The 18,120-nt window shown below is 39.3% G+C and overlaps 1 protein-coding gene across 7 annotated transcripts in view; it reads left to right on the forward strand.

The window, feature by feature from the left end:
* Satb1 (SATB homeobox 1) overlaps positions 1-18,120 on the forward strand; it is a 95,560-nt gene that overhangs the window by 13,300 nt on the left and 64,140 nt on the right. For 2 of the 7 annotated variants that reach the window (XM_005317253.4, XM_013361978.3), the window contains exons 1-5: positions 6,259-8,085; positions 10,699-10,933; positions 14,623-14,799; positions 15,565-15,691; positions 16,464-16,587. In XM_005317253.4, the coding sequence (XP_005317310.1) occupies positions 10,723-10,933; positions 14,623-14,799; positions 15,565-15,691; positions 16,464-16,587 (639 nt within the window). In that variant the 5' untranslated portion in view covers positions 6,259-8,085; positions 10,699-10,722. Of the gene's footprint in view, positions 1-6,258; positions 8,097-10,698; positions 10,934-14,622; positions 14,800-15,564; positions 15,692-16,463; positions 16,588-18,120 lie in introns of those variants that run through there. The other 5 variants (XM_040289843.2, XM_040289844.2, XM_021731515.3 and 2 more) reach the window with 3 other exon arrangements.

An 18,120-nucleotide genomic window follows, 5' to 3' on the forward strand; every position in this document is an offset into this window, starting at 1 on the left:
CACCTTTCTTAAATTTTGGGCTACTGCTGGTTCAGAGAGTAGACTTAACATTTCCAAGTGACTCCAGGATTGGGGTAAAAACTTGACCTCATAGGTATCCTAGTAGGCATATTTTATTCCCTATATTCAAAACATTACTTAACCATGGATGCCAAACCTGGTTATACCTCAGAATCACCCTGAGAATTTTAAGCAATGAATGACCAGCTCCCACCCTCAGCCATTCTGATTTAATTGCAGAGGGGTGCAGCCAGAACACCCTGAGTATGATCCCGGCACCTGCCTTGACTTCCTAAAATTGTTAGGCAGCATTCTTAGAAGCACTGGCTCCTAAAAACAGCTTTTGAATTTCTTCCCTGTGATGGCAGGCACAGCGAGAGACTCCAGGAATATATACATAACAAACCACGATGTGCTTACAGCCTTGCAGTTTGGAGGTGTAGGCCTATAAAATATGGAATGTCACATTGCAAGCAGGACAGGTAGAGTGATGGAGCATCAAAGGAAATACCAACAGCTGGAGCAGGCTTTAGACAAAGAGGCGAAATCAAGCTGCATATTAAAGGAGATAGCAGAAGGGAAGTTCCCAAGTGAGAAGGCTCTGGGAGAGCACTCCTGGAGCCAGAGAGACAAAATGAGACATCCTGAAACTCTTGAGTACACTGGTGGTGATCTCTACTCTGGCAGACTCAGTGGCAATTGCAGGAATTCTTTCCTGATCCCTGTTCAATTTTGGATCTAGGTCTAGATAGAAGTACCAATTTTGATGAAATCATTACTGTTGTGCCTTGTTAGAGACAGGATTCATACTAACATCTTTTGAGAAGATTTGTTCAATAAATTTTTGCTAATATAAAAGTAAATTTTCACAGCAGTATTTCTGGGTAAAAGGTTCAAGTATCTTGTCAGTTTCCAGAAGCCAACTATAACAGTTGCTCTTGTCTAGATCCCCCCAAAACTAGCAAAAACATTGGTCTGGTTTTTTTTTCTGCTGTAATAATGACCTTTGTCTATTAAAACCATAACATAAATTACCAGCTGTATTTATATCTACCCCAAAGTAATTAGGAAGCAACTTTTGATCACCATCAATCTAACTGAAACTCAACTTATTTGGAGAAAAAAATAAAAACAAAAACATAAAGCCCTGCATTTAATGTTCATTATCATTACTCTTTTTATCTCTCCTGCAACATTTTCAAGCCTTTTGCCATTATTTTCTGCAGTGTATTATTATTTGTTTGGTATCTGGATGCCCTCCCAGTTTGAGTAAGTCTCTACAATTAAAGCTTCCAAAAGAGCCATTTCCAAGGGCAGCTATGCTTACTTAATGTGGGGGCCGAGGTAAGGGTGGGAATGACTCTGTGGTTTTTAACTTCACCTATGAGATATTTAAATGCTCATGGAAAGCAGCATTTGGAGTAAATGCATATTATTCCAACTGTATTACAGGACCCTTTCAAGTACAGACATGTCTAGAAAGTTGTCTTAAATTTGTGTTCAGCAGTACACAAGTATAACTTCATGCAACTTTACAGATCTATGGGCTAATTATAAAATGGAAAAATGATCTTGATTCAGACATTATTAGAAAGTCTAATAGCCATTCAGCACCATTAAGATTCCTCCTGACCAGGTCTTGGATTCACTTAGTTGTCTTACAGGAGTTCGTTAGGTAAACACTATCCAATGGAACTTTCTGCAATGAAGAAGTGTTCTATAGCGATACTGTGCATTATGATAGCAACAGTAGTCACATGGGGGCTATTGAGCACTTGAAATATGATGGAGGAACTAACTTGTAAATTTTATTTCATTTTAATTCAAATTTAAATGGTATAACCACCTTCTCCCCTGTTCCTTTCTCCTCACATCTGCAATCTCTGAAATGTATTGTCAATGCACTTTGTAGTGGAAATTGGTTTCAAGTGGCACTGTGAGCTATTTGCTCCTATATATTCATTCATAATCTAAATATTACAAAGATGCTGCATTACATTTCTGGTAGTATGGCAGTGAGCACAGACTTCTGCTACCATAGGGATTTCAGTCCAATAAGGGAGCTATTTATTAAACTAATAATTAGCCTGTTTGTTAATTGATTAAGACTGGGATGACTGTTACAAAGGAGAAATACAAGATGTTGTGAGAATATATCATGGGGACCAGAACTTTTTGTGGGATTAGTCAGAGAGTTGCACTAGAGAAAAGCATGAAGCAGTGTGCCTTCCTCTGGTTCAAGACTGGGTCAAGTTAGCTGTTTGATGCACAGCTCAGAGCAAGGCAGTTAGCATGGGCCATGCCATGACCTCTCAAGATGAGGGTATCTGGTATGATGAAGCTACATGCACATGCATACTGCAAACATTTGAACTCGAGCAAGTGAATTCTTTCCTAAACTGTATGCAGTTGTGATAATGTCAGTTATAGATAATACATGATAAGAAGGTGCAAATGTTTACAGGATATTGCATTTCCTCTCCAATATATGTTTTGACAAAGTTGTTTGGGCTGCAGCCCCAGCGTTTCCTCCCTGCTCTTACAAATTGGAATTTGGTCCATTCAAGAAACGATGTGGAAATCAGTACTGACATCCCAGACAGACAAAATGAGACACATGACAGCAAAACATATGGCTTGAATAGACATCCTTATATGGCCAACACAGACCATATTCCCAGAAATTCATATATGGAAAACACCACCTGCAGTTAAAGCCAAAAAACAAAGAGTTGACATTGACAAAAAGAGCAATGTGCTACATAAATTGTGCTACTTTAAGAGTGTGGAGAGATAGCCAACTGTATTTGAATTTAAAAAGATGGAAAAAAACCCCAACAACAACATGTCCTTAGAAAGTGTTATGGTGGTGAGCATTGCTTTACTAACACAGGCACTGACAGAGTTGCTATATCTTAAAAGCATTCGAATTCTAAATGCTTTCTCTGTTTATTACAAATGTATGTCCTATTCAGAACTCTGAATGTGTTTTAATGCTTTCGAATATCTGCCTGCATATTTATCTTAATACGTTGCCATCTAAAACATGCAGTAGTCCTTTCATTAAGTTTTTAAAAATCTTGTATATCAGTTACAATATTTTATCTTTGCTTCCTTTGTATAGCCAGTATGAATGCCTTCTCATGTGAGAAAAAATTGATGCACTCTGTTTTAACGGTATGTCCACATGTTAAACAGTTCATGTAATTGAGTTGCACTATTTCATGTTCCTTAAGTTTTTATTTTGATAGCAGTATTTATAAAGTTTAACTTTTTAAAATACTTGATTGCTTCTTTATGGGTAAATATATTCCTACATAGAATCAGTTGATGGTTTTTCCCCCTGCCATGAGAACTTTCTCTTACATATGCCTAGGTAGGTGGTGTTTTCCTAATTATCTTTCTTTTTTCTTCTTTATTTTAATCTGAGTTTACACTGACCAATAACTCAGTGGCTATAATGAATATTCTGAACTAGTAGATAGTGCATAGTAATTGAGTTTATCAACGTAGTATACTGCTAGGGTATAAAACTCTTGTGTGCCATTTTACTTCTATCCTTTCTTCTAATCATAAAGTTCTGGAATACAGAATATGCTTCAGAGAAAATTATTGTGTCTATGTGACTAATAGATTCACGATTGTAATATATTGTTACTCTTTATAATAAAGTCATTATTAGATACCTTATGCTTGCTTATTCTGCTTATCATTTTCCAAGGCCATGTCAACCCCTGTTACATACTTTAATGATTTGTGTTTATGAATAGGTTTGTGATTCCTGGATAAAAGTACTATTCAGATTTAAAGACTACTATTTTATTTCCCATATTACATTAGCATTGATCAGGTCATTATGAGGCTAAGGCAAGCAGAAGGCATTCTGTCTTATTTATTTGTGTAAAATGATGGGATAAAAGTAATATTTATCCCATTGTGTCTTAATATGGATATTTTCAGTAACCTTTTCTTAGGTTTTCTTTTTTTTTTTTTTTAGCTCAAATTTTGTTTTGCTTTCTTTTCTTTCTTTTTTAGTCATGAAGCTTGAGGTGAAGTTGTATGGGTAAATGGCATATTCTTTTGTAGTCCTGAAAAATATTTTTAAAATTTTGCTATTGTTTGTAAGTTTGTTCAACAGGATACTAGAATGCACTTGTCCCTACTGAAAACAAGTCAGGTTTCAGGGTAATACGTCAGATATTACTAATTTGAAACAACTATTAAAATACTCATATTGGAAATTACAAATCTAACCTGTCATGTTGGGGGAAAAATCATTGTCATCAGAGATAATATCTGCTTTTTCTCTTAATTATCTTTTTAAAATACTTAAGTACATCTACCCAGAATACACATCTCCACAAAGATACTGCATTTTGCCCTTTTTGTATATTTCCTTATTGATTATATTTCTTAAGACTTTAGTTAAAATAGCATTCTCCATATTCTCCCCCCCCCCCAATTTCAACCTTTAAAAATGTAGCACCATTTAGGCTTTTTAGTAAAAATTACCTTACATTTCTTTTCTTGTTTTGGGTGCTGTGTCTTGAGTTTGATTATCACATGTTCTTTTGCTCAAGGCTTCTGTTTATATGTGCCAAGATTCACGGTTGCCTTCCTCGATTTTGACTAACCTTTCCGGTTTGTGGGTGAAACTTGGGTGCTATTAGGGTGATATATTTTCATTGTGTTTCTCCTGAAGTTATCCTCCCCCAGGAGGCCATAATTTCCTATACTTTATCTTCTACTTTACCTTCTGCTTTTCTTAGATTTCTAGTGTAAACAGTGTGTCTAAGAGTGTATTGGTAGCTTTAAAGAGCCTAATTTGCATATTTCCCTCTTATCTCAGTACTTGTGCTAACTTGTTGCTTTTTTATGTGTAACAAAATGTTTATCTGACTGATTTTTGTCTTTTCCCTACCAGTGTATTCTACAAAATAATTCTTATAACTTTTTGTTCTTGTTTAGTGATTAAGGGCACTAAATCTTGTTTAATAACCTCAGGGTGCTAAAATGGTGGTATGAAAACCTAAAGGCTAAATGACGCATATCTATTTTGGGTGAGATTGTAATGTTCTTCATTTTTATATGAGCTATATTTATCTAAAGTTCATACTTAAGTGATAATAACTCATTGATCTGAGAACTTTACCCTAGATTACAGAAAAAAATATATATTTATTGCTACAACAGATGTATTTACCAATCCTAACTTTCCTGTCTCTCGCCCTGTGTAAATTATTTTAAGAATGATGACATCTTTTCCTTTGTAATAACAAGTCTCTTTCAAGTGACCCAAATTTTAACTCCACCACTATGGGCCTCATATTTCTTCCTCCAAAGTGTTCCGTGACTCTGACTTGTACAGAAAGCTCTTAGTCGGTTGCTTTTAATGTTGACTCTTTATAGTTTAGGGACCACCCTCCTTTGAGAATAAATATTTGGGAGAGCGTTTCTAGGTTCCTGGCCTTTATTGCTCTGCAAATGTTTCTGCAACCTCTGCGCTTTTTCCTGGGAGATCCACCTCCCGACTGTCCCCTTCAGCCACTTCCTGAAGTCTTACCACCTCAGTCCTCAGCGCCTGTCACCTGCAAGACTCGGTCCCTTTCCCGCGGGGCCAGTGCGTCCTCCGCGCCCCCGCCCCCGGGCGCCCGCCCGTCCCTCGGGTGCCCGCCTGCGACGCCCCCGGCGTATTCCTTTTTGTGGCTTTTGTGGCGTGAGAGTGGGTGGTTAGTTTTCCCCCCCGGGCCCTCGCCCCCTCCTCCCCGTCACTTTCATTCCCCCCGCCCCCGAGCCAGTCCTGCCCCTCCTCCTCCTCCCCGCTCCCACTCGCACACCTGCCCTCGTCGCCCGCGCGCCGCGCGCTCCCCTCCCCGCTCCGGCGGCCGCTGCCAGGGAAGCCCCCTCTCCTCCTCCCCTCCGCGCTCTCCCTGGCGCGCCTGGCGGCGGCCAGCACTAACCCTCGCGCAGCGCCCTGTTATTCTGGGTATTGTGTGTAATAAATGTCGGGCCGCCTCACTCTAATCAAGCTCATTACAAATTCTTGCGCGCCCGGGGCCGGAAATCGTGCGCTCCCCCCCCACCCCCAGCTCCGCACTCATTCACTAGTTACTTGTCTTTAGGCTTTTTAACTCGCCGCCCCCGCCCCCTCCCCCAATCCCGGCCCTCCAGCCCGGGTTTTAATCCCCATCCCTTTTCCGCCTTCTCCGTGCACCCTGCCCCCCCGCCGCCTTCCTCCTCCGCTGCGCACCCCCTTCCTCCTCTTCTCCCTCCCCCCGCCGCCGCCGCCGCCGCCGCCGCCGCCACTTTCTCGCTCGCTCCCGCTCCCCGGACGCGGCGGATGAGCCGGCCCCGCTGGGGAAGGCTCCGGGCGGCGGCGGGCGGCCGGGAGGAGGCTGCGTGCTCGGGGCTGGGGCTGCGAGCGGGGTGATTTTGTATTAAAATGAGGAGGAGGAAGAAGAGGCAGCCACAGCGGCGGCGGCGGCGGCAGCAGCAACAGCAGCAGCAGCAGCAGCAGGAGCAGCGGCGTAGAGGGCTGCAGCCCGGGCGGACGCGCGGAGCCGAGCTGGGCACGGCGGCGGCGGCGACAGCGGCCGGGATGAGTCAACTAATAATTTAATGGGGGCAGAGACGGCAGCGAGGGGGAGAGCGACCGAGGGAGAGAGAGAGAGAGAAACAGCCCCGTCCGGGGACTCGCGCTCACACGCACGCACACACAAACACACACACACACCTCTCCCAGTGCCACCCAGCAACAACCGGCCTCGTCACAACAACAACAGCAACAGCCGCCCTCTAGCCTGCCCGGGGGCCGTGCGTAAAAGCCTGGGCGACTCCAGAGGACGCTTCCCACCCCCCCTTTTGCATTTCGGGAAACTCCTGATCAGTTTTGTTGGGTTTCTGGGCTTCTTTCCCCCCCCACCCCCAAGTCCTAGTGCCATTGTGGTGCTCGTTGTTTACCTCGGACTCTGGCTGAGTGAGAGCTTGGCGACTTTTTGGGGGGAGGGGGCGGGGAGTTCGTCGCTGCCGAGGCGGTAGAGGTGGCTGGGGTCCCTTCTGATCTTCCTCCTCCTCCTCCTCCCCCTCCCCCCTCATCCTCTCTCTCTCCCCCTCACTCACTGGTCTCCCCAGACGCTCCCAGCCCCGCGTCAATGGGCAGGGAGAGGGTCCTCGGGGCTGTTGTCAGCGAGGGCGGAATCAAAAGTGGCATTTTAGTGCCTTTCCGGGGCTTTTCTCGCGACCCGCTGCCCCTCACCCTCTCTGTCCCCTGGTAGATGCCCTCGTTGGGGGTGCGAGGCTGTAGGGAAAAAGTTTAAGGTTTGTTAATATTAGTCGCTATCGCCGGGGAGGGGGTGGGGGCGATTGGCAGGGAGGCGAGGTGGCCTTCCCCTCTGCGCGTTCTCCGGGGTTATTGGAGAATAATATTGCAAGTGACAGCCAGAAGTAAGACTTTCTGTCCTCACACCGAAGAACCCGAGCGAGCGGGAGGGAAGAGAGAAGAGGGGACTTTTTTTTTTTTTTTTCTTAAATCCCCTTCCTTTTTGGAGACCTTGTCCGCAGTGATTTTTTTTTCTTCTTTTTCTTTTTAAGAGATTCCTCAGTCACCACCTCGTCTCCCCAGCACCACCACAGTGTACAGCTCATAACGGGTTTTGCTTTGTTTTTACGATTCCCCCCCCCCCAACGAATCACTTGTCAGATCAATTTTATCTTCTCCCTCCTGCCTACTTCCCACTCTCCCCTCCTCCCCATCGAAAAACCCCGTTCTCTGAGGTTAGACATTTTACAAATCATATACGTTGATTTTCGAATTGTGATTTTTTTTTTTTAAACCCCTCTCCCATGGCTACTCTTCTAGACGTTTGTTTCTGCCCTTCCCCCGCTTACGGGGGGCGGGGGTAGGGGAAGAGAAAATAATACAATTTCAGGGGAAGTCGCCTTCAGGTCTGCTGCTTTTTTTTTTTTTTTAATTAAAAAAAAAAAAGGACATAGAAAACATCAGTCTTGAACTTCACTTCAAGAACCCGGGCTGCAAAGGAAATCTCCTTTGTTTTTGTTATTTATATGCTGTCAAGTTTTGAAGTGGTGAGTTTCAGGTCGGTTTTGCTAATTTCACTCAGTAAAACTGCAGTGTTTCTGTTTCTAGATAGTACTTTGCTTCTTTGTCTCTTTAAAAGGTCACAGTGAAAGCTTGGCCTGGATCGTGCCGGCCATATGGAATGGATAAGGGCACAATCTCTTAAAATGTGATTATTGGGTTCTGTGGGGGCAAGAGAGGCGATCCAGCAAGGAAACTCATTGAAAAGGATCCCACAATGCAAAAAAAAATAGGTTCTTGAAGCCGAAATTTTGCGCTTTTATTTCTTTCTTTTTAAGGGAAATAATTGCTGAGACTGAGTTTACTGTTTCATTCAGTAATTATCATATATGGTCTTAGTTTATGGGCAGGGAAATGGGATTTTGAGAAAGTAGCGGTGCTTTCTGTGTGCCAGCCAGACGTTATATTAAAATGGGTTTTTAAATGTGTAACTCAAAAGAAACTCTTCAGCCTGGCATCTGTTGAGACCATGGTTAGTTTCTGCTGCTGTCAGTCCAGGCAGGCCTGTTGGAGGCTGCTCTTTTCAATTCCAAACTGAGGTTTGGTGAACTTTAGCCTTGGGCATAGAGTTTAAAGGAGTAAATTGGGTGTTTTATGTGCATGTAATTTTGCTTTATAATGTAAAGCTTTTTACTGGATGACTTAGTGTTTAATAGATGCTCATAGGTGGATATTCAAAGGACAATTTTGCATGACCTATATGATGTTTTGATTGTCAATACATTAACTAAATTATAATCTATCACTTTCATTTGCTCTACAGCTTATAGTGCTGTTAAGCCTCATGATTACTTAATATGTTTTGTAGCATTAACTTTGATGCTGCTGTCTACTTGTCTCCACCACATTTTTTTTTCCCTCTTAGGTTGCCCCAAGGGTTAAAGATTTTCTTTTCAAATTATGTTTTAAAATTTGTCTTCTGCTCTAGGGTAAGGCAACCAATTTTAGAAAAAGCAGCTCTGCATTATAATCCACATGGAACATTATAAAGAGTGTTTTGAATAAGTTAATAATCATCACTCTCTAATTTTGGCTTTAGACTGCAGTTTAATATAATGGAAAAGAGTAATCTTGATAAAAAGTGGTTAAAAAAGGCACATTTATTGTTAATGAACCTCATAACCAAAAACAGATGGGACCTCGATCAACGGTAAACCTTTAGTTCTTGGCGTGCCACCCTGGAGTCAAAGATAAATAGCCATTATTATTTCTCAAACTTTATAATTCTTAAGTTGGCATTCTTAAAGTTGATTTTAAACTCCAGATTAACATTGCTCCCCCACTTTTCTTGATTATATGGGACAAAGTATTCTAGTTAAATGGAAGGAAAAATGTTTATAGGAAAATCATGCTAACACAGACTGGCTTTCACAAATCTGGATCTAAATAGCTTTAGTATAAAATTTTTTGAAAGAGTACAAGGTATGTCAGATTATCAGACAGCTAGAAGAAAATGGTAATTATATTCTCTCTGGTTTTCCTTAGTATGTTCTCTTTAATGTAGATAAGCCCACTACTTCATGTCTGATAAAAGTTCATGAAATAATTCTTCTCACTTTTTCTTATCAGTTCTAGTTAAAACTCTGTGTTGGAAGTAATTTGATACTATGCTAGTTACTTTTATTAGAAGTAGTGTGAAAATTGATGCCCATATAAAATATAACCGAAGATAATATTTGGTTTATATAAAAATTAATTACAATGTTAACTTTGTTGCATACTGAGATTATTTTTTGATGCTGGAGATTGTGTTTTATCAGTATCATTAAGAATTTTTTGAAAATGAGCTTGGCTCTTCAATCTACTGTTTATATCACAAAGTATTTTCAAGTTTTTGGTTTTTAAATAGCATTCTATTAGTAATGGACACTAATAATGGACAGTAATATTGACTCTGAAAGATGAATTGTAATGCCCCTGTACCTAGGATATTTGAGGAAACCCTCTACTTCTTCCTGTTTGCTTAGGGGTGAAATGATCTAGTCACATGTTTGACCTAAGCCTCCACCAGATCTTTAACAGGTTATAGGAACTCTTGAAACTTTAATAGCCGAAAACTTTTTCTCAGCATTATTATCTTGTGAAGCCAATGGGGAGTTTAAAAAGCACTTAGATGTTTGCTATCTTCTTTTGAGATATTTTTTCCATAAAATAAAAATGTATGTAAAACTATAAACATGTGCATTAAATTTAATATTTTAGACTGTGATAATCTTTCCTGTGATAATGTTGCTGTTATAAGTTTGTAATTTTTAAAATTGGGACCACATAAATATAACTTGTTATTTTTTTCAGCTTGTATTTATTCTTGTTTTAAAAGTAAACCCATTTTTCTTGCTTTTAGTTGTGTTTATGGATGCCACATTATCTTTTTATTCATGTGTGTTGGTACGGTTTCCACAAATTGTTCTATTAACTTGAATAGAAATGTACTGCTGTCGTCTAGAAATGTAGTAACATTTGTATTTTATATAGGGTAAGCAATTCTATAAATATATTTGTGGAGAGAAATGTTTAGAGATCAAACATCTATGTTGGACACATGTATAGGCACAGACCCCCAACCAATTGTAACATGTCTTCTTTTTAAATCCTGGCAGGTGATCTTTAGACAGTGACTGAGTATGGATCATTTGAACGAGGCAACTCAGGGGAAAGAACATTCAGAAATGTCTAACAATGTAAGCGATCCGAAGGGTCCACCAGCCAAGATTGCCCGCCTGGAGCAGAACGGGAGCCCACTAGGAAGAGGAAGGCTTGGGAGCACAGGTGCAAAAATGCAGGGAGTGCCTTTAAAACACTCGGGCCATCTGATGAAAACCAACCTTAGGAAAGGTAAATACTTTGGAGCCAAATCCTGGAAAGCTGCAAGCTCCTGTGTCTACCCAAGGTCACTGTGTCGGGGTACTGGTGTATTCTTTTCCTGGATTCTTTCTGATCTGAAATGAGTTACATTCTGGGCTGTAATGTCAATCATGTGTTGAAAGTGTATGCTCAATTCTTGGGTGGAGCCTCTGACTCTCTTGAAGGTTGGAATCATTGGACTTTTTTGGATGATAAGGATTTAAGGAATTAAATATAGTAGTCTTAGTTTACACAAGGGTCCATTTATAAGGTGTTCCTGTCATAAAGACTATGTAGGTGGCTGTTGCTTAAACTAACCCTGATGAAGAGTAGGACACTTAGGTTGTTTGAGGACCGCCCTAGCTTTTCATAGGATTAGTAGTTGTAAGGCAATTTCAGAGATCATGGAAATCTTACATAAGATGATATAAAAGTTTGGTGATGTCATTTTTGTGGTTTATTTTCTGAAGAGCCAACTCATTATTTAGCAGTAAAAAACCTGATGATTCTGGTTTTAAAATTTTGGCTATATTTGGGTATTTTGGGTAAAGGAAGGGCAGATTTAGGCAAGTTTATAAAGGGAAGATGTGCAAGCCTGCATGACTCTTTTTCTACCAGTATTAAATTGATGAAGTTTAACAACTTTGTGTTTGACATTGTTGTTCCAGTAAAGCAGTGCCTATGGTGGTATTATGTATGTGCTTCATAAGGGTCGTTATTTGGTCTATGAATAACATGTATAAGAATCAGATTTTCCTTACATCTGCTAAGCAAAGGATAAAAATGCCATCTTTTAGCAACCAGGAATATTAAGTAGATAAAGTTAGAAGGCAGAGGAATTTCATTGTGTTTGATGCATAACATTTATCATACAATCATTTATTTTTTCTTGGTTTGGCGAAAACAAAGAATATATTGATCCTGAAATGAACAGACACAGCAGTCCGTATTGTTAGATCTTTATCTATTAAAAATGGAAAAACAGCACTTCAGCAAATTCTTTGGCCTCTACTCATGATTACCCTATTTATTGATTGTTTGCCAAGAATGTATGCATCTTAAGAAAGCCAGGGTAAGAGCATTAAAAATATAATTTATTACAGCTTTTCAAACAGAGTGCATTAATATTGTACTGTGAAGCACTGGGGCTCTATAAAAAAGACTTTCTGACGCCTGCAAACATATAAGTTCCATAAATTCCTAAATAGGAGATTTCAGCTGTCTCTGGTATTATGTGATATTTGCACAGCAAACTTTAATGCCAGGACAGTTTTAGACAAGGATTCTACAGACTTCACTGCTCCTTATGGCAGACGTGCTGTTTACACAGGCTCATAAACCTTCAGCAAAAGCTTCTAAGACTGCCTTCAGGTTTAAATCATGTGGTATTTTTAGCATTCAGCAGTGACCAGTGCTCTCCCCTTTTAATGCTGGAAGGTTATGAAGTTGCTGTAGTTGGAAGTCTTGCCAAACACTAGCACGAATAATCAGACAGTTCAGAGAAGGCTCCTGTTTAGCATTACTCCCAGTAACAGGAGGGTAACCGTGACAGTTTGCTAGAAGATTTAGCAGCTAGATTTGTAATTAGATGATACTACTGTTGCTTTATCTATAGCCACCTTTATTATCTATAAAGGTGCCTGTGAATGTGATCAATAAAATACAAAGTAGATCCAGTATCTCTTAATAGTTCGAAAAGCCTACAGTTATGTCATGGGTCTGCGGAATTTTTTTCATAGGTCTGAGAAGCAGCATGTAGTAGAACACATCTATTTCATGCCATAAGAGGAAAAATCAATGTATATCTTTTTGTCATACTAAACCAACTCTTTGAAGACATCACAGAGGGAGGAGGAACCACAGTATAGTAATTTCACTTCCTGCTCAAATGCTTTTTTGAAAAATGTATTCATAATGACTTATTTTAAAATGCATTTTAATTGTAGAAAGATCTGTGCTAAATCCAAATAACGAAATTACTAAAGCCTTTTGGTGGTTCCCCCCCGCACCATCATCTTATTTTTCATGTGCATGGTTTCTGTTTGACAGGTGCTAGATAAAAATTGTGGCTGAGATGAGAAAGCACTACTAGGAAAAAGGGGTTGAATATTTTCATTTGTTTAGGAGATTTTGCCAAAATACCTTCAAGCCAAGGAAGAAATCACCAGTTTGCATATTGCTATTTTTGCTGTGGTCTTCCCAAGCCGTCTTCTGATCCCTGACGGGTTCTCTCTCTGGTATAAAACAGCTGAATGAATGACAAGAATATTGGCAAGCTCTGCAGCTTGTTTTTCATGCCTTGCCTGTTGGTACTTCCGAATGAGTTTGTGAGCTTTTCTAAGTAAACCTAAAGGGGTTTATTTGTCAGGGCTAGAATCTCTTGTGAACAGTTCACTAAAGCTTTGGTGAAGACACACATGTGGAAAAATGTAGCTGTTTTATTGCCGGCTTTTGTTCATCAGAAACAAGCAAATAGAGAATTTGTAAAGGGCCTCTCTGGTGTCAGTAGGAAATCCTGATTTTCAGCGACGGTTGGTATGCACTAGGTATCTTCAGAAGTTGGTAGGATTCTGCAAGTCCAGAGGACAGAGAGCTTATACAGGCATGGATGTTGTAGGACTAATTGGGGATCCTGGGTGCCCTGTTAAAGTAACCCGTGTCATCATTTATGCTAAAGATGATACCCTCCTGGCAGTTTGCCACAGTACAGTTCAGATGCATCTGTTTTTAACCCTTTTCTGTTATCATTGGAAGTCTGATAGTGCACTGCATAAACACCTTGAGAACTACAGCAGTTGATGATTTCAGTTTCTGGAACAAGCCTCTTTTCTAACAGTGGTATGGTCTATGCTTATTAATCATTTGGCTACCGAGTTATTACACTGGATTAAAGTAAACCAGGGGAGAGCACCTCAAATCCATGCAGATTCCTTGATCCTAATATATCCTGATAAGGCCAGTTTCCTTTTCTCTTTCTCATTTTTATCATATCTACTGAGATAGTTAATTTTAAAGACTTATGGCCAGCATAGTGTCTTTCTAGTCAGGTAGATGAAATCAGTAGTCACAAAAGTAAATGTTATTTATCTACATGGTGCACATATTGAAATTATATGTTAGAAGCATCAGTTTGGTTTTTTGTTTCTTTTATGGAACCAGTGGGAGTAAATATCTCAAAAAGCAAGAAAATGATCATTTTATAGTCAAAGATAATTTGTTTGGACACAAACAGGAAAAGTTTATTATTAACAAAAGCATGTAGGCAGCAAGAAGGTGGGTTCAGACAACTGCAGCGAGTTGTTTGCATACTGTAAACTACTCAGCAAATGAGATAAGACACACTTATTTCTCTCTTGTCAGCATTATTATTTGATCAAAAAGGTAATTCTGCATTCATTGCTTTTGGAAAATGCACTATTAAAATTAGAGCAGGGACCAAGTTATCTTAGGACCAAGTTCACATTCTATTTGAATATTTCTCCTACAACTTAAGAAAAGATTGTATATATTTATATGTGTGTGTGTGTGTGTGCCTGCATTTTTCTGCCCAGTCTGCCTTGGAAGCACAGTCTCTTCTCACTGTTGTGAAGATTTGTTTTCATAGCTTAGGTTTTCCTTCCCCCAGACTGTATTTCTGAAGATTGTTGTTTTCTGTCTCTTTTTCTCTGTCTTTTTGATAGGAACCATGCTACCAGTTTTCTGCGTGGTAGAACATTATGAAAACGCCATTGAATATGATTGCAAGGAGGAGCATGCGGAATTTGTGTTGGTGAGAAAGGATATGCTTTTCAACCAGCTGATAGAAATGGCATTGCTGTCTCTAGGTTATTCACATAGCTCTGCTGCCCAGGCTAAAGGTAAATAATGCATACGTGGGGTTGGAAAAATTGCTTGGCATCCTTTGTTTACCTCGAAGAGAAAGCAGTGAATATTTTTATTCAGATAACTGTAGCCTGTGTTTTACATTGGTTCCTTATAGACTGTGACTTTAAAAAATTGGCTTAATTCAGTTTGGTTTAGTTAACACACATTTTGCTCATGTGGAATGTCGAGGTAGATTTTTTTTTTAAATTACTTCAGCTGAATCATTAGTATGCTTATTGACCTTAATAATCTGCTCCACTGAGGACCCACAAGGAAGTGAGGAGCGTATTTGAGCAGATGGACTGTTGAGAGTCAATTTGCATTTATGACTGAATATCTAGTTCTGTTTCTTTTATTCTGTTTCTGATGGTTTTATGGGCTGTAAAGTATTTTTCAATGCTGATTCCCACTGCAATAGAGAATCTTATCTAAATCGTAAAGCCATTTAGAACTGGTTCGGCTATGTCTTATTAGAACTTTCTTTAAGTTAGGAAAATGTGGCCTTATGCATAGGTTTTATTGATGGGGTTTTATTTCCAAAATAATAAACAACCCTATAGTCATTTACATAATTTCACGATTTGGAAAGCTAAGCTGTGAATATTTTCATTGACCTGCCTTTTAGAGGGAAGGGAATCATTCAAACAGAAATAACAATATTGCTTGTGGTGGGGGCAATGGAGGAAAAAAAAAACTTCAACTAGATATATTATCTGAGAGTAAAATATTCAGTGACATATTCTCTTTATCTGGAATAGGGCTAATCCAGGTTGGAAAGTGGAATCCAGTTCCACTGTCTTATGTGACAGATGCCCCTGATGCTACGGTAGCAGATATGCTTCAAGATGTGTATCATGTGGTCACATTGAAAATTCAGTTACACAGGTGAGTCAAGGCAGCGATTCTAGGGCAAAATATTCTCTTTACCTGGTCTTTTGAAATAAAGCATCTGTGGGCAGTCTTCTGTTTTTATTTAACCTGAATTTCAGAAACATTAATCCAGATTGATTTTTTTTTTTTTTACCTTAACTCCTCCTGCTTTTTTCCTTAACTTCAGTGTATAAAGACACCTCTCCCCAAATTTGTAGGTTTTTGCAGGTTATCAAAAGGCAGGATTTTTTTTTTTTTTTTTTTTTACATTTAGTCAATTAAATGATGCATTACAAGAAGGCATTTTACATAAAGTTTACTTAAGAAAAAAATATTTTTGCATATCATGAACAGTGCCATCTGTGTACATTTTGTGAAAGAATGCCTTATTCACTATTGCCTCGATCTTGTTTATTTATATATTTTTTTCCATTTTAGTTCGTATGAACAGAGTAATGAAAGGAAATCAGTTAATACGGTTAATGCTTTTCACGGTGGCTCGTGAGAAAGCAGTACACCTTAAATTGTCTTCCCAAGCGCATCAGAGCAGGAAGGTAGAAGTAACATGAAAAAATAGCCACCACAGGCAGCTGATGTATAATTCATGCATCGATACAGCAGATGTGTTGTATAAAGTAATTAACTAATCGGAACAATCAGGAGACCGAGAGCAATCTCCAGATGCATCTGTTTGATGCGCAAAATGAAATCTGTCTGTCTTAAAGGAATGTTCTGCAGCGGGATGCAATCTTGTAATAATCCCCTTTCTAATCTATGTCTCAAATAGTTGCCCCAAACTAGAAGACTTGCCTCCCGAACAATGGTCGCACACCACAGTAAGGAATGCTCTGAAGGACTTACTGAAAGATATGAATCAGAGTTCGTTGGCCAAGGAGTGCCCCCTTTCACAGGTACTTAGCATAGCATGTGATGAATAATAAGGCGTCTTGGGCAGCCTCGACTGGAGGTGTGCTGGGGTTCCACAGTTTAAAGCAACTGGTACCTGAAGCAGGAATGTGCCAGAAAAATGCCAAGTGACTTGACCATGGGTGACCTTTTAAAATATTCCTGATTCATTCTGATCAGAACCTTTATAGGAAAAACATTTGACTCCAAAACTCTGCTAGCTAGTTTTTAAATTCATCTCCTGAGTTCTCTGAGCATGGTAGCTATATATTCTCTGGAGTGCCCTTTTTAAGGAAGAGTCAAGGTGGTAAGATTTTCTCAGAGCTGCATGGGAATGACTGTCATTGTTAACATGCAGAACTTCACCATGCTCTCTGAGCAAAGTAAGAGTACAGTTATTGGCACCTTAGTTCATTGCACAGAAATGGAAAAGGAAGTATTTAGTAAAAATAATTATAAAAATAAGAACAGAAATCTCTTTCCTGGATCAAAAGGTCAAATTAGTTATTGCTCATTGGGATTTTATAGCCAGTTTTGTATCTTTTTTTGGGGGGGGGGGAAACAGAATCTCCTCCCACCCCTTCAGAGATACCTATTATACCATTAGTGATTTTTGAAATGAGACTGATATTATTATTGTTATTATACTATTTTTTGGAATGAATGTTTGTGGAGGGTAACTAAAACTCTAGGTAGGGACTACCCTTGCTTCCAGATTTAAAACCAAACATAATTTTTTATAATTCTCTGATGATTTCAGATAAGAAGAAAAGAAAAAAAGAATGCTGTGGGCCTGTTCTTTATAGTCTGCTTACATGGTCACTATTAATGTGTTATATGTCCCTCAGTGCCCAAACCCATTTTAAGGTCATTTCATGATATATGGTATAATAGTGCTGGTGTAACTAGATTTTTAAGTTTTATTTTAATTCAAGTTTAAAATGGAATTCTGAATATTAGTCTGTTAGTCATTTGACTTGAATTGTATGACTCTGCTGTCAACATTTCTGCAGTTGAAAGAGACTCAAAGTGTATTTCTACTATAACCTGAATAGCAGATGTATGTTTAATGTAAAGCTCATGAAGATTACTGAGTACCTTTGGAAGGAAGCTTGTGGGCTTTTGTGCTGCTGTTTCATGGAGACTCCATGCATTTCAGGTGTGCAACATGAGTCCTACAACATTGTTTTGATGTTCATTAGCAATTTTAGGATGTGGCAAATTCTAAATTAAGCTGTAGCCACAGATTAAATATTTTCTGTGTATGTTAAGTATCCCTTTCTTGCAATTTAGAGCAAACTTTTTTTGTCAATTAATTCAGTTACACCTTCAGCTAATCTGTTTTTATCTTGCCTCTCTGACCCTTGTAATAGATAGCACATGAATCTATAACCATCAAATAAGAGTAATTTAAATTAATTAAATGGACTTAAACCAAAAGGATGACATAATGAAACAGGGTGACTCTTACTTCTGGAGTATTTTACAGACAACTCCAGATAACAAGTCACTTGATTATTAGCATATGGACATTTGAA

Source organism: Ictidomys tridecemlineatus, chromosome 2, assembly GCF_052094955.1.
Source record: "Ictidomys tridecemlineatus isolate mIctTri1 chromosome 2, mIctTri1.hap1, whole genome shotgun sequence".
In the NCBI taxonomy this organism is placed as follows: Eukaryota; Metazoa; Chordata; class Mammalia; order Rodentia; family Sciuridae; genus Ictidomys; species Ictidomys tridecemlineatus.